We start from the raw sequence: 16,467 nt of genomic DNA, 5'->3' as shown, positions 1-16,467 counted from the left end.
TCAACCAATGAAAAAAAAACCCAAACCATGCCACTCGTGCATTGCTCACACTCTTTTTCCCGTGCTTGGCACCGGTTTTATATATCTGCTTCGAAGTCTGATTCCTTTATTGCGGTTTTGCATCTATTGCGATTGGCCAAAGCAATTACTTTGGTTTTGGGTTTACAACTTTCAATGAAAACTGCTCTAACAGACTAATTGTTGAACAATAAAAATTGAACAAGAGAAACAAACGATACCACAATGTAGAATTCTATTATAAGTAACAAAGATTACAAAAAAACATTGTTGCAGTAAATCAGCACAGAGACATCATGCCTTTTTATGCTTATAGGTGTTCAGGCTAGGTAAATTGACCAGGCCCCAGTTGTTCAAAAAGCGGATAACTTTATTTACCGGATAAAATGTGTGCAAGATTTTCCCGATAGCCTTATAATTTGTGGATAGGGAAGAAGCAAATGTGAAATTTAAGTATGGGATTGTGTGGAAAACTTGCCAAAAGCGTTAGGTGGAGTATATTTGCTCCGCTGGATAGTGGCTTATCCAGTGGATAAAGTTATCCGCTCTTTGAACAACTAGGGCCAGAAGTGTTGACCATAGAAATGGCCCTTGGTACCTATCAGAATGTTTACCATAACAATCAGTATTGAATCGTGGGAAAATCCTAATCACTGTTCCTGAACAGTCGAAATACCAGGCAAGTAAGACTTTTTTTTCGTATCGCGATATTTTTGTCGCGAGATTTCGCGAGATGCCTGTTGTATAAGGTAGTCAGCTTTGCACGCTCTTGGAGTTCTGCATATGAATTATTTACTACTCTAAGTTTTGGATGTTGTATGGGCTGTCCGTTGATTTCCAAAGCAACGCTGTATTAGACGACATAACGTTAGGTGAGGTGGCAAAAAGTAAGACTTATACAGCAATAAGGTATTTTCATTGGAACAAATGCTTGCAGAAGGAAGACATTTAAAATTCAAAACTCGATCAAATTTACAGTATAGTTGACGGCTAGTCTCTTTTGAAGTTACACACTTTATAAGCTAGTGTAACCAGCGGAGATGTGCCAAGTAGTACAGCACAACAAGAACGAGTGCTTTGGTAAAGCAAGAAGTTCCAACGGGATATATAATGGTTGTACCATGATTAAAAACGCTGTAGCTTTCGCTTTTACGCTATACGTTGCATCTTTACTAGGTCTTGGTCCCATGAACGTAGCAGTCAGTCGAGAATCCGAGGCCATTCAACGAAGTCCTGCATGTTGTCACCAACGTGAAATCCCTTTGACTACACCTCTCAAAGTTGGACAGCCGACATTTTCCATCGTCAACGGCGTTGGTTAAAGGGAGATGGGGAGGGGTGTTAACTTGATTGGAAACCCGAAAACATGTCGCCAACGCAGTTAGAGAAATTTAAAGACGCCCCCGATGAAAATCCTGAAGTCAGGAAGGAAGTAATGGCATCCAAGCCATCACTTGGCAAGCTAAGCAATTATTTATTAAAACTTTTTCCTGGTTCCGCCAACAAAACAAAATTATTGCTTAGGTCGTGGTGTGCTGAAATAATCTTACCAAGGCGAGTAAAAGATTACAGGTCGATGCTCTCAAATACATAACATTTGATGAAATCGAGAACGACGCCTCACACAATTTAAGAAACAGACTTTGGACTGGAAATCCCTCATTTCAAATCAAATATCAAGAAATCCTCCGTATCTTACAGAGGCACAATTCTGTGGAACCTCTTACCGATTGGATGCCGAATGGCGAACAGTGTAAACAGCTTCTCTAAGATGATCAATAATCTTACCTTGGTCAAGGACATTGACTTTGCGAATATATACTGCAGAAGGTGACTCGAATGCCCATTAGTATGAGTTTTTAATTAGATAATGTCAATAATTAGGTTATATTAGCTGTAAACTTTTAGTTAAACTAGATTAGACCTAACATTTAAATTCAATAAAAATTAGTAAATTTTTAAGTCTTGTTTTGTAATTAATCTTTATTTATTTATTTATTTACACACGACCCCACAAGCTGCAAAGCTTAAATACTTATCGTGTTTAAATAAAGGCTACTTACTTAATTACTTACTTACTTACTTACTTACTTACTTACTTACTTACTTACTTACTTACTTACTTACTTAAGAGAAAGAATTCTGAAGGAGAATTTCAAGAAAAGTCATAGAAGAGCAGCCGCAAGTGAGAGGTCGATTCCATTGCTGTTCTGCTGAACATAGGTGGTTGACTGCACAAGGCGTCGTTATCATTGGAATCAAAAGATCAGTTTGTTAAAGGTGTCATTGCGAAGTGTGCCACTTGCTTGCGTTTGTAGGCCCCTTTTGCTATCAAAAAATCGTCAATTTCCCAGAAGGTTTCGTTTGGTTTAATAAGCCGTCGGTTGCAGAACTTTGTAGCATTCGTGCCTCAGCGGATACGGACTTTACAGGCCTGAACATGAGGGCTGTACCTATATAGACTACGCAGACACACAACAGTTCGTCTTGGCTTAACGACGATTAATGAGATCAAAGGCTCCTGTGAGGCAACTCAAGAATGCAGAAGTGAATAGTGGTAACCGTAAAGAGGTACTCGCATCAAACAACACTAAAAGGTTTCATGGACGCGATGCCGCATTGCGGGAACGCAACATGTATAATCAATTAAACGATTAAATTACACGCGCACTCTGATTCCTTCCGATACGCGAAGCAACGCAAGGGTGGACGTGTGCGTTCTTTTGGTGGTTTTGCGTGGTTGCCAATCGACAAAAAAGAGTCCGTTTTTCTTTCCAGAACCTCCGTAGTTTTTTTCCTGGCGTCGTGTTGTTGCTGAATGAAACTTGACACATCTGAACGATTTTGGTTGCCTAGTACGTGACGTAAATCTCGCTGTTTTCAACATGGCAATACATTCTGTGTTCAAACGACGGCTTCTGTCGCGTTTTATAACATCGGAAGAAGCTTTCAATCTTAGTGAATGTAGGTATAGAAATACATCAAGCGTTTGCGATGATTGTCGCTATACTGATTAGAAAACTTTCATTGTTTACATTTGTTCTCGTGAATCGATCTTATCGCTCACATTGGACCCCGAATGAAATTTATTGCGGCTTCTCTCAGCATTTTATAACATCGGAAGAAGCTTTCAATCTTGCTAAAGTTGCTTTTTTGGCTTTATCCAAGTGGGTACTTTTAACCTTACTCCTAAGCCACCACCCTTTTATCCTTCTGTATGCTCACTTACTGGAACAGGCTGATGCTTTGATTATATTGATCATTCCTTCCAGTTGTTTGAAGTCCGTCACCTGAACCACAGGGTTACCAGGTCCCGCGATCAACTGGAGTATTCCAGCGTTCACTCCTGAACCTATCCCCACCGCTACTACATTAACATTCTTGGTCTATAAGAAAAGAAAGTTTTCAGTACAGGATCTATACGGCTCAGCAATCAGCAGAGGAGGCTAATGGTTTGTTATAAAACAATGTAAACGCGTGCGTCCGTTTGGTCTTCCGCTTGGACTGTATGAATTAGTCAACAGAAAGATGGATAGACGAGTAGATGACTGGGTACTTATAAAGTAGAAAGCATCAAACTAACCTTGAAGTCTTTGGCAATTTTCTCAGCAAAAGCCTTGAAATCAAAATCTTTGTTCATCTTTGGAGGAGTTGGTTTTCCATCCGTGAGAAAAATCATCACATTTGGTTTGTCAGGTCTGTCTCCTCCTGCGTTAGTGAACAACTTGTCCCTGGCCTCCAGAAGAGCAAGATCGGTACGCGTTTCAAGGGCAAGCACTATGGGTTCGTTGGCAATTTTCGTCAGCAAAGCCTTCTTGTCGTGGAATCGTGAATCAGCGAATGTGATCACCGTGTTTGCTTTGCTGTTAAATGTGATGAAGCCAAAATGGTCTGCGTCTGGTGAGGGGTTGAATTTACCCACCAACTTTTCCAGAAACGTGATAACTAGCCTTAGGTTGGGTATCCGGACACTTTTTGATTTGTCAAGAACAATTCCAATGTCAAGCCCGGCGGTACAAGGAGGTGCTAAAGGAAATGAAAAGCAACTCGTTCAAGAATTTTTACGTTTCGTTACGATCATCATCGTCGATGAAAAGTTTGGGTTGATCTAATGTTTGTTCCAAACATACTATACACAAAAGTAACAGTGCTCTAAATAATCTTAAAACGTTTAAATGAAAGCAGGCTTACGGCATTCCTGTGTGTTGCACTCCTCAGTCATCTCAGCTGGACCCAGTCCACTGCAGTCCTTTCCACCGTTGGATGGTGGGGGGTTGGTGCAGGTTCTTGTTCGTGTCTGTGTTCCGCCTCCACACGTCACACTACACTTAAAAGGCTCCGACCAATCAGTGTAGCCACCGTCAGTCGCTAATGTTAATAGAAAAAATAAAGTATAACAAACTGACCACAGTTGGTTTTCGCTTCGATTTATCAGTTCTTTTGAGAGAATATAAGGGACCGTTCATTTTTTATGAGCATGGGGGGGGCTGGTGGGATTTGGTTATTTACCACTACAAAACTGTATGACCCCCCCCTAGCATGCAATTTTTTTCCACATGGCCTCCCCCAGCAGAAACAATTTTTTTCTGATGACCCCCCCCCCCCCTCCCGCCCAACCAGAAACAAATCATACTCCTTACTTTAACAAAACGCTTATGTACTGTTTATATCAAAGATAAACGTAATTGTTACTGTGATTTCTTTACAGTACTATTAAAAAGTTACCGTTCTCTGCTTAGGTAAAGATTTCTCTTGTTTAAAAAAACGTTTTATAGATAGCAACACGTTTACGACAACGGCAAACCCTAAATTTCCATTTAGATTCTCAAATGAACTAGAAAAATTAATCAAGCAAATGGTTAACGTGAAATAACTCCCCTTCGAGTAGAAACAATTAATACACGTACAGATCTGACTAACAAAATACGGATCGAAGCATACCAATCAACGATTACGAGTCATATTAAACAGAAAAAACAGCGGACACACAGATATCAGGCGCGTAGGTAAGGGTTAGATAGGGGTGTTCGTTGAGCCCCAAATCTTGCTGAGCGCTGGAGGCGCTCTAACTAGGGGGGTCCGGGGGCATGCTCCCCCGGAAATTTTTGAAAATCTAGGTTCCCAGAAACCTCATTTCCTGCATTTTTAGACCCATTTTAGGCGAATCACAAATTTGTTTTACAGTAGCTTTTTAAGCTATCAATACATCATTTCTGCGGCATAATTGTTTCAACTTAAACAAGAAAGTTCAATGTACATTCCGCGCCCTGCCAAGTTCTGATAGCTATTCGATCTGCTTATAGTCATACACCAAGCTGGTAAACTGCATCATTCTCGGGTGTAGGCCTTCGAACAAATTGACTATCTTGTCAAGATTGACGGGCATATCATATTTGATATGCATTTAGAACCAGGGCGGACATTCTACTCTCTCGCATGGTACACCTCATGTAGTTGTTCAACCTCCTCATTGTGCTTTTTCTTCCGCCAGTATTGATCTTCAAAGGGGGTTCGTTCAAACCCCTCGAACCCCCCTCCTACGCGCCTGGATATTAAAGTACTGCTATTAAAAATGACAGTTACAAGCTTTTCTGAAGATGGCCTCTGCTCAGATTTACCGTCAACTGAACTCACCAACAACAGTTCTATTATTAAAAACTAATCTGGATGTTCACACTAGGCATACTACTGAGTCTACTGATACTCCTGGGTTCAAATAATTTACCAATCAACAGTCTTTATAAAAGTGAGTACTATTAAACAGAACATTAAACAATCTATTGATATAGTTCTGAGTACAACCACTTAATAGAAAACTACTCCCCCACGGATGATTCAATAGTGAGACTGTTACGTATATATATTGATTTGAACTTGTATAAAACATAGGTGTCTACTTCAGTTTATATTCATTATTGCTTTTCCAACAGATATGTTTCATTTCCTCAGTTGTTGTTAATATGAAATGCAGATTTCGACCTCGGTATGTAAAACAAATTAAAAGTGGTTAGGAAATTGAAATAATATTCAATTTCTTCATCTGTTTCTGTGTTGAGCCACTTTCAATTTCCCCTACTAGCCAATTATTGCTGGTGACCCCCCCTCTTTCACTCAATTTTTTTTGGTAGCCTCCCCCCCCTTTAGTGCCATTTTTTTTCTCGTGGCCCCCCCCCCCCCCCCCCAAATCCCACCGGCCCCCCCATGCTCATAAAAAATGAACGTTCCCTAACGTGCTTAGTGTGTCCCTTTTTGTACTCGGATGCTTTAGGTTAGGCTCTACCTTGTTCTTGGCCAGAAAGTTATTAGTTTCTTTTTTGAATTGTTGACCTCATAATAGGTCCCAGTCTCCCGGAGGAGAAAAGTGGCGGCAATTTTAGGGCAAATCCCGATAATTTGCCCCCCTTTTTGATCGCAAAAGTGACGCCTAAACAAACCTGTTACCATGGCAACGAAACCAACATCACCTTCTTTGAGCTCGAATATATCTTTTTTCGTTCAGATATTAGAACAAAAACACCTCTAAAAATGAGAACAAAGCATTGAAGATTTGAAATTCAATGGGAAATTTTTTTAACCAATACTCGAAAATTTTGCGTTTTTTTGAGGTACATACTACCTTAAGAATCTAGCAGCGACATGTTTGAAAAAGGAATATGAAGGGATACGGGGAATTGAAATAACTTTTTGTTATTTATATAAATTGTGCCATGTACAATTGCAACTTGCAACTCATAAAAATCCGTACGGCATTCTTGTGTGTTACACTCCTCAGTCATCTCAGCTGGACCCAGTCCACTGCAGTCCTTTCCACCGTTGGATGGTGGGGGGTTGGTGCAGGTTCTTGTTCGTGTCTGTGTTCCGCCTCCACACGTCACACTGCACTCAGAAGGCTCCGACCAATCAGTGAAGCCACCGTCAGTCGCTAATGTTAATAGAAAAAATAAAGTATAACAAACTGACCACAGTTGGTTTTCGTTTCGATTTATCAGTTCTTTTGAGAGAATATGACGTGCTTAGTGTGTCCCTTTTTGTACTAGGATGCTTTAGTTTAGGCTCTACCTTGTTCTTAGCCAGAAAGTTATTTGTTTCTTTTTTGAATTGTTGGCCTTTTAGTTTTGGTAACATTTTTTAAAATAAAGACTCGCGAATTTCCTCTGATGTTTTCTTTTGAATTTAATAGTTTTTCGCATCTAAACTGCCAGATGGACAAAAGATTAAGAATCTAGCAGCGACATGTTTGAAAAAGGAATATGAAGGGATACGGGGAATTGAAATAACTTTTTGTTATTTATATAAATTGTGCCATGTACAATTGCAACTTGCAACTCATAAAAATCCGTACGGCATTCTTGTGTGTTACACTCCTCAGTCATCTCAGCTGGTCCCAGTCCACTGCAGTCCTTTCCACCGTTGGATGGTGGGGGATTGGTGCAGGTTCTTGTTCGTGTCTGTGTTCCGCCTCCACACGTCACACTGCACTCAGAAGGCTCCGACCAATCAGTGTAGCCACCATCAGTTGCTAGAGTTAAGACAAAAAGAAAGGGAATTTCACTATGGTAAAGAAAAAGGAATGTAAGCAAAGTTTACTAAGGTGAACGCCCTTGCGGACGTTGTTAACACTTTCCGGATGTTGTCTAGACACAAGTGTGTCGATGAAACGGTGAACGAGTTGCTCAAAACCCGCTTGCAGGAAGAGTAAGCTAATTGGAATTGCAAAGACAAGGATGGTTTTGTCGAAACCAAGGTGAATTTGTTTCTTGCTGACTACTGCGAAGTTGTAAAAGGAGACTGCGACAGAAAGCACGTGTATATATAGCTTGTTCGACATTCGAACCAGAAATGCCAAACACTGAGCCTAACACAGAAACATCGGTCACGTTATGAACCGTGTTTACTATCGTGAAATTAGCTTTACTATGGGAGAAAACCCCCAGTGACTCTTCAACTAATGACTGCTGGAATTGTTAGTTTTAAACAAACAACGCTTTTAGACAAGAATATAAGAAACATCCATACGGCATTCCTGTGTGTTACACTCCTCAGTCATCTCAGCTGGACCCAGTCCACTGCAGTCCTTTCCACCGTTGGAAGGTGGGGGATTGGTGCAGGTTCTTGTTCGTGTCTGTGTTCCTCCTCCACACGTCGCACTGCACTCAGAAGGCTTCGACCAATCAGTGTAGCCACCATCAGTTGCTAGAGTTAAGACAAAAAGACAGTAGGATGTAAACCTCTACATTCGCTCCAGCAGGTTATATTATACTAGAAATAGTGTTCACTAGAGCTGCCCCCGGTTTTGAATAGCTGTTTTTGACGATTTGCATTGAATATAAATATTGTGTAAACGACTGTTGTAAATTTGACGTTTCAACTATTTCATTGAAGTAATATTCATAGAAATAGTCAACATATTGCTTTGTAAATCTGACAATGAAATCTATGACAATCATACAATATTGTATTTCAACATTGTTTGTGTAATATTTGGGCAAAACATGAAAAAAGCTTGCAACAATGTATCGCTAGAGAATATCATGAATTACAATCTATTTATATACATGCAAGTCAGATAATGTAAATCTATTTCAATCTTGTAATACTGTATTTCAACTTTTCAACACCACCTTGCAGGCCTACTTACTCTGGAATGTATACTGCCGAAAGTGAGAATTATATTTAAAAAAACCCTAGGTAAAAATTGGAATTACACGATAATGCAATGAACCAATCTCTTAAGAAGAACTTCTATAATGACTAGGAAGGACCCTTAAGATCGCCGTTTGCCTATGGAAATTTGCGGATTAAAAGTATTCATGAACGAGTTTTTTATCGAGTTGATCACAGGCGGTAGGGAATGCCAATTAAACCGTCAAAAAATCTCTTCGCTTTCTTGTCATTGAACGTCTTACATGAACTAACTTACGTTAACCTCGAACTAAGACAATTTCACACTTTTTTGGAGGGATAGAAAAAAAAGAAATGAAACAACTATTATCCCCGAGGATTATGCATAAGTATTGAGAATCATGTAACCTTGGGATCATGCTGGCTGATATGGACAAAAATAAAAGCCCGTAAGTTTGTCAAAAAGATGGAAAATCAAGCCTTTTCAAATACTTTCATCCCAAGAGTTCACTGAACTCATCCCCACCGCCTTTTTGAAAACAGGACATACCCTGATTTGTCTCGTGTTTTCTTTATTTTTCTTCCTTGCAGGTCTTTTTGTTTGCACCTATGCTTATACTTGCCGGTTTCAGTTCTTCTCTCAACGTTCTCTTAGTATGTATAGTTGTAAATTAAAGAAAAGTGCACAGTCGGTCAACAAATGTCTACCCATTGAACCTCTTCCATTAGTAAAGCTAACTTGGGTAACGCCAACTTACCACAAGCTGCCTTCAACAGTTGATCGAAACGATCAGAGAGTTGACCAAAATTTTGAAAAAGGAGCACTTTTCCCTTTTCACCAGCTATTTCCTGCATGTCTTTTTTCGCCTTGTAAACGTTAGCGCCAATCCCAAGAACAACGATGTTTACGTTTTTCCCCTGGTAAACAATGATGAACAAAAAAATTAGTTCGTAGACCTAATGCTTTCTCTAAATACCTAATGTAACGAGAACAGCTATAGCAAGTGCGCGCTAGCACCAACAGTCTTCATGATTTCAGATCGCAGACAGAACAATATGCTAATGATATGAGGCTGCCGCACTGTGCAATGCGATAAAGAAATTGATCCGAGGTACGAAAAACGGAAAGCACCGAAGCCAGAAGAGGGCGAAGACAAACTTTATTGATAAGAGATACCAAATACCAAATAATTGCAACAACTTTAAGGTCCCAGGTGAAACACGGACACGGATAAATTTATAAGGAAGAATTTGGTAAGGTCTTACGTTTGTAAGTCCATTTGTCTAAAGCTTAACAGCGATTTCAGGGACTGATAGAAATGCAGCACGATTGCTTTTTATGCGATGGATCATGCGTGGGGGCAGAAGTTCCCTAAAACAAAGAAGCTAAAACAAAATAAAACAAGATTTTGTGCTATCGCAGTCTCTTCTTGAAGAGGAGCTTAACTCTCGTTGATTTTACAACTCAGCAATCATCACCGAAACTTATTTTGCGTCTCAACAGCAGTCGTTTTCAAGATTTCATGTTCGTGCAAGGCGGCTAGTGTTAAAAGGGTGAATTGATTGCTTTTTATTCGATGGATCATGCGTGAGGACAGTAGTTCCCTAAAACATTGAACCTAAAACAAAATAAAGCAAGGTTTTGTGCTAGTTACAGTCTGTCCTAAATAGGAGCTCAATTCTGAATGATTTCACAACTCAGCAATCATTACTGAAACTTATTTTGAATCTCAACAGTAGCCGATTTAAGATTGTTGGTGTAAAGTTGCTCGGCCTAAAGGGTTGAATTGGTTATGTTACCATTTGAACCTTTAGTCTTTTCTTTTGACAAGGTTGTGAAAAATTCGACTTCATTATCGACTCGTTTGACACTGACGTGCCTAACCCCCTCCCCTGCTTTGTCATCTCTTGAATGAATCTTATATAATACTAACCCTTGAATTAATATAAATGAAAATCAACGTTTGAGTTTTTCGAGTTGTGCGTTAGCAAGTGGGACTGGGATAATTTGAATTTATGAAGAAAATCTGTTATAAGTGTCGTACAAATAAAAATATTTAAGAAATGAGAAAAACGCACGCTAACTACCGAACAAAACAACACACAAGAACTGAATTAAGGGAAGAGAGTTAAACGTAACTGTAAGTGAGTAAACCAACAAGTACGCAAACAAGTAAGTAAGAAAAAAAAAATAGACCCGATTAGAAATAGTCACCGCAAGGAACCTACCAAGGCTACCCTTGCTCATGCCTACTTTAAGGAGGCTCGCAGCAGTCTTTCTGGACTTGAAATTACAATTTCGCGTAGAAAATAAACTTCGATCTCCTTCATACTACATCATCATTTCAACATATGATCGAAGTTAATTTACTCGGAGTCACTATCACTAACAACCTTTCTTGGAATATTCACGTGTCCGAGGTGGTTAAGAAAGCATCTAAATGCTTGTATTTTCTTAGGCAATTAAAGCGTGATAATGTCAAGAAGGCCGATCTACTAAGGTTTTCCACCAGTTGTATAAGGTTTCTTTGTGATTATGCTGTTCCTGTTTTTCACGCTTCCTTGCCACAATATCTAATCGATGATTTGGAGCGCGTACAAAAGAGGGCTCTTTCTATCATACGCCCCACCTTATCCTATACAAACGCTCTAGCTGCGTTAGACCTAGAGTCACTGATGGTGCACCAAAAGCGCCTAAGTCAGCCGCTTTTAGATAATATCTTAGAGGACGGAGATCACCGGCCCCATCATTTACTGCCTGCCTCGCACATAGTTCACAACACACTCTTAGGTGTGCCAGGACTTTGATCAGTGTCGGTTTAAAACCTACAGGGCCAGGAATAGTTTTATTAATTCTCACTGTCTCCGGGAAAACTCTTTAAGATAGAAATCAGATTCTTAATAAGATTTTATTCAGATCCCATATTTTTTATATATGTTTTTTAGTTATGATTTTTTTCTTATACCGAATGTACCATAATGCGAAAATAAACAAAATCACCCCGTAAAAATTGATTCATTATTTACTTAGAAACGCTCTTACAGATTTTTTGCTAATTTGGCCTGCAATTTGTCTAGATGGAGTAGAAATCCCTTAACTGTCGTGATAAAGTGTGTGACTAGATTTCGAGATAATTGACAATGTTTATAATGAGAGGCTATACGCTACCGTTGCTATGGTAATAGTTATTGCTTGGAAACCAAACAAAAAATTAACTTTGATCATACGTTGAAATGATGATGAAGTGTGAAGGAGATCGAAGTTTATCTTCTACGCGAAATTGTAACTTCAAAACTTCCACCCCAAGTCCAGAAAAAGTGCTGCGAGCCTCCTTGAAGGAGGACAAGATCTTTTTTTGCTTGATAGTTGATTCCGGAGGTTTGCAATGAAATGTTTCCCGTATTTTACCGAACTAAAACGTGGTAAAAATGGTAAAGTCCGATTGTCTCAGGTTGTATTTGTAACATCGAGCTTTTATCAAATCGGGAACAGACCTCTGGTACAGTGAGTTACTTTGTACATTAAAATACAAATATCATGCAGGCGCCTATTCAGTAGGTTGGAATAATAGGTCCTTGTATTAGACCACTTGCCCTTAAAGGCTTCTCTCAGCCCTTATAATAATAATAATAATAATAATAATAATAATAATAATAATAATAATAATAATAATAATAATAATAATAAAAATAATAATAATAATAATAATAATAATAATAATAATAATAATAATAATAATAATAATAATAATAATAATAATAATATTTATCCAGGGAGCCCACTCGCCTTGGCGGTTTTCAGTGGGGCCCTGCAAATTAAAAATAAAATAAAAAATAAAATTACCTAAAAAATGATTTCACAAGATCAAATGAATCTTATTCCTATGATAGATAGAGCTTCTCAATTAAAAATTAGGATATGGCCTGTCGCATTCTCCAACATTCAGGAGTATCCAAAGAATGTCACAGGTCGGGTTCCGGAAAAAATTCAAAATTTTAGATTCACGCTAAACCAAATACCAGCTTAAGAAAAGGAAGGCTCCCATATTACTGAAAAAAATAGTTTAAATAAACGGCTCTATCACATTACTGATATTAATTTACCTCTTTCGCTCTAACTCATTAATTTATTATTATCTTGTTCTATTTTTTGTCTCTTTGTTACTAGAGCTAGTTTTCATTTCCCTTCAAAATTTCAAATTATCATCGAAATTTCAGAGCTGCCCTCGAAGTACAGGTCTTCGACCACCTGTTTGGCATATTTTCAGCCTTGGTCATTATCCTCTCACATATATAGTAGCCGCTTGATGGGGTTTAATAGCTAAATATCGAATAGGAACTAGTAACTCTGACTCTTAATACCGAGCTTAAGATCCGACGACGGCGGGCGGAAGTAAAAAAGTTGCCAAATAACTTCCGGACAGTCGTCGTGAAAAGTTTTCCGCCGTAGCGGGGTTGTTTACGACGTCAAAATGCCGAGTTTGCCGTCGCGTCTAAAACGTGAGTAAAATAATCCCATTCTAGGTCTTATTCAGCGAAATTCTTTGATACTTTCGATAGTTAAAGATTTTTCAATCTTAGTGGATCGTTTTATTTGAGTATTTCATGAAGAGAAAAAGATTTTAAAGGATTAATCTCCGTTTCATTTTGTCGATGTTGGCGGGCCGTCGATACCACTCAGTTTGTTGACAACACAAAATCGAGCTTGTTTTGATCCAGATCCATCCGACAGTTTTGTATTAACAAGGAAAAAGGCGAGTCCGAGAATAGAAATCATCGCAGAACCAAGTTTTGGTCTATGCAACATTTAATGAAGAAGATACAATATTTCAACTATATTCCAAAGTCATAATCATGTGGTGGCACGACGTGATTATGGCTCTGGTTGATTTCTATTCTCGGACTCGCCTTTTTAAACGAATTGTTATATTTACAAGTTTGTTTTAAATTTGGTTTGGAATTGTCTGTACGCATATTTACACGTTGTCTGGTTACCTGCATTGAAAATATGTAATTTTCAATGGCAGAATCTTTATGGAATGGGTAGAAGAAAAAGAAAAATCTGGATTTTTCGACTTATTTTAATCGTACAAGAGAAGAAATCCGCCCTCTGAAATTTCTCCGTCGTCGAAGCTTTCAAGGAGAGGGCCACGAGCCGATCTAAAAGAAGCTATAACTAAAATAAAAATTATTGAACACTTTCTTCAACTCGTAGCCGTCCTCCGGTCGTTTTATTAAGGTTTACTTTTCACGCCTTACAACAACGGCCTCTCCCCAGTTTTCCACGGTCATAGCTGCCATCGCAGACACCCGCCGTCGTCGGATCTTAAGCTCCCTAATGATAACTTTGCTACTGGTTTTATAATTTTCCAAACAAATTTGTTACCCTGCGATAACGGTTACGTGGCTGCGTATGTCTCTATTTTTTCCTCATTCCTCAACACCGAAAAGTTCCTTCACTAGTGAAGTGAAAGAGAAAAACTGACCTCCAATTGCTTTGTGGAGTCCTCAAACTTTACCCAGGGTACTTTATCTTTTACTGTTTTAAATGGACGTCCGTCAGTGAAGACAAGCAAAACATTCGGGGCCTCAGGCCTGTCTCCTCCGTCGACAGTAAACACTTCGCTATTCGCTTTTCGCATGGCAAGATCTGTGCGAGTTCCCCAGTCCTGTGGAACGTGACTGATTCTTTGATTTATTTGCTTTTTTAACGCCATCGCGTTTTGCGCTTCGGGAGCTTTTAAGTTGTTGTAGATGGCAGAGCTTGGGCCAAAAGTACCAACAGCAAAGTGGTTTCCTGCTTTGGAGACTCCTATTTTTTCTACCAGCCGATCAATGATCCCTACAAGCAGCTTGCGCTGGTAAGTTTGCATGCTCCGCGATCTGTCTACAAGAAGGCCGACATCCATAGTAGAGCAATCACCTAAAACAAGGAAGAAGAAGAGGAATAAAAGCGGAGGAGGGAAAGTGAGGCCTGTTTGGAACTAGCGCGGATTGGTTTAGACTGACGTCTCCAGCTGCGCATGCACAGTTAATAAAAAACTGAGACTTTCACAGAAATGCACTTTTCCCCGAGAATCAGTCATGACATTTTCATGAAAAGTCACAGGACTGACTGACTGACTGACTAACTGACTGACTAACTGACTGACTGACTGACTGACTAACTGACTGACTGACTGACTAACTAACTAAGTGCCGGCCATCTCAGAATGATTCTGATCAATGGACAAGGGATATACCAAGTTTTCTTTCGTTCGTCCCACCTGTCCAGCGTCCTTAAAGAAAAACACTTTACCTCTTGTTTTTTCTTTTTTTTTTTTCTACAGCCAGAGAGTGGGAGTGAGAGGGGGGAGGGGGAGGGGGGGGCGGGGGGAGGCAAAAAGTGCCTGCGCTGAATTCGAATAATCTTGACGTCTTAAATATCAAAGTGAACACCATGAAACTTTATGACTTTTCCTAATTTTGATCCGACGTAATAATTAAATGGTCACAATCGCAGTAGGGTTCGATTTCGGTTCCTGAACTTGACGTCATTGTGGATTGAGTTTGTTGTTGATTCTCGTCCTTGCCCTGAGAGGTTTTTCTCCGGGCACACCATTTTCCCTTCTGCTCAAAAACAAACATTTGTAAATTCCAATTCGATCTGGATTATTGTCAAGCACTTCATCGTGAGCCTCTGGTGCGGAAGATTACTCAAGCACTCCCTGTGTTATTGACATGAAATAAAAATTTCTTTACTTTTTACTTTTTACATAACTTGATGTTTTCATAGCAACACGATTTTGAGAGTCTGTTTTTTTTCCAAATGTGAAATTTCCTTTCGCAACTTCGAAATTTTTAAATCGAGAAAACCAAGATGGCGGACCCAAGACCCATAATTGCTACGTGATATGATTTAATCCGTTTACTTTGCGGACCTCAAAGGAAACTGTTTAAAACAGACTTAATACCCTCTAAGTCTCATCACCATAGATGTGAATGGCTTTGAAGTTACGAAGGATAGGACATTTTGTGCCTACATCCTAGCCTCCACGCTTAGAAACAAGGAAAAGCCCAGGCTGAATAGAGCTGTCTTTCATTTGTAACAACTATTGATAGTTTGTAATTTATGGTAGATGACGGTTTACCTCTTAAGACTTGTTGCAAAATGTCGAAGAAATTAATAAAACTTAAAAAAAAAAACGTGCCGCAAACTAACCTTTTGCTTGACAGGTACCTACAAAAATGAAGACCAGAACAAATGTTAGATGGTATTTTATGTAAGCCACAGGTTGACACCGATATTGCTATTGATATTGATATTGCTATTATTATAACTTTTTTGTCTTTTGTTTTCGTGAGGATCTTTATGACACCCATTTCGATGTGTTAACGATTCATCACTATCACTACCACCCACCCCACCACAACCACCACCACCACAACCATCATCATCATCATCATCATCATCATCATCATTATCATTGTTCATCACGATCATCATCTTCATGACCAACAACAATACAAGAGGCTTTTCATCAAACCTGTGCGGGGGAATTTTTGAATATTAAGTTGAATTTGTCAAGGGATGGGAATATTTCAGAAAAGCTAATGAATTATTGAGGGAATTATAGCGCATGCCCTCACAAGAAACACAAAGAAAACAAATTTTATAGTTTCTTTCGAAAACCGTTTCTAAGTTTGTGACCTTGCAAGGTGCGACCTCACAAAGAGTTTTGTAGGATAAAGTTAAAAAATGGAACACATGCTCCACTGCTTTCGCTTTACAAAACGTTTTTAAGGGTCTGACTACCTAGCCGGACTCGTGAGCCAGCCCGGCACAGG

At 39.2% G+C, this 16,467-nt stretch overlaps 1 protein-coding gene across 1 annotated transcript in view; it reads right to left on the bottom strand.

Moving 5' to 3' along the window:
* Positions 1 to 16,467, bottom strand: part of LOC146483851 (uncharacterized) — a 66,312-nt gene that overhangs the window by 347 nt on the left and 49,498 nt on the right. The window contains exons 6-11 of the mRNA XM_085105125.1: positions 8,035 to 8,211; positions 7,361 to 7,537; positions 6,764 to 6,940; positions 4,210 to 4,386; positions 3,602 to 4,044; positions 3,248 to 3,404 (exon numbers count right to left, since the gene is read on the bottom strand). Coding sequence (XP_084961251.1) covers positions 3,248 to 3,404; positions 3,602 to 4,044; positions 4,210 to 4,386; positions 6,764 to 6,940; positions 7,361 to 7,537; positions 8,035 to 8,211 — 1,308 coding nt within the window. The remainder of the gene's footprint in view (positions 1 to 3,247; positions 3,405 to 3,601; positions 4,045 to 4,209; positions 4,387 to 6,763; positions 6,941 to 7,360; positions 7,538 to 8,034; positions 8,212 to 16,467) is intronic.

Source organism: Pavona decussata, unplaced genomic scaffold, assembly GCF_977016875.1.
Source record: "Pavona decussata unplaced genomic scaffold, jaPavDecu1.1 SCAFFOLD_37, whole genome shotgun sequence".
Lineage (NCBI taxonomy): Eukaryota > Metazoa > Cnidaria > Anthozoa > Scleractinia > Agariciidae > Pavona > Pavona decussata.
This window is presented reverse-complemented; position numbering and strand designations above follow the sequence as displayed.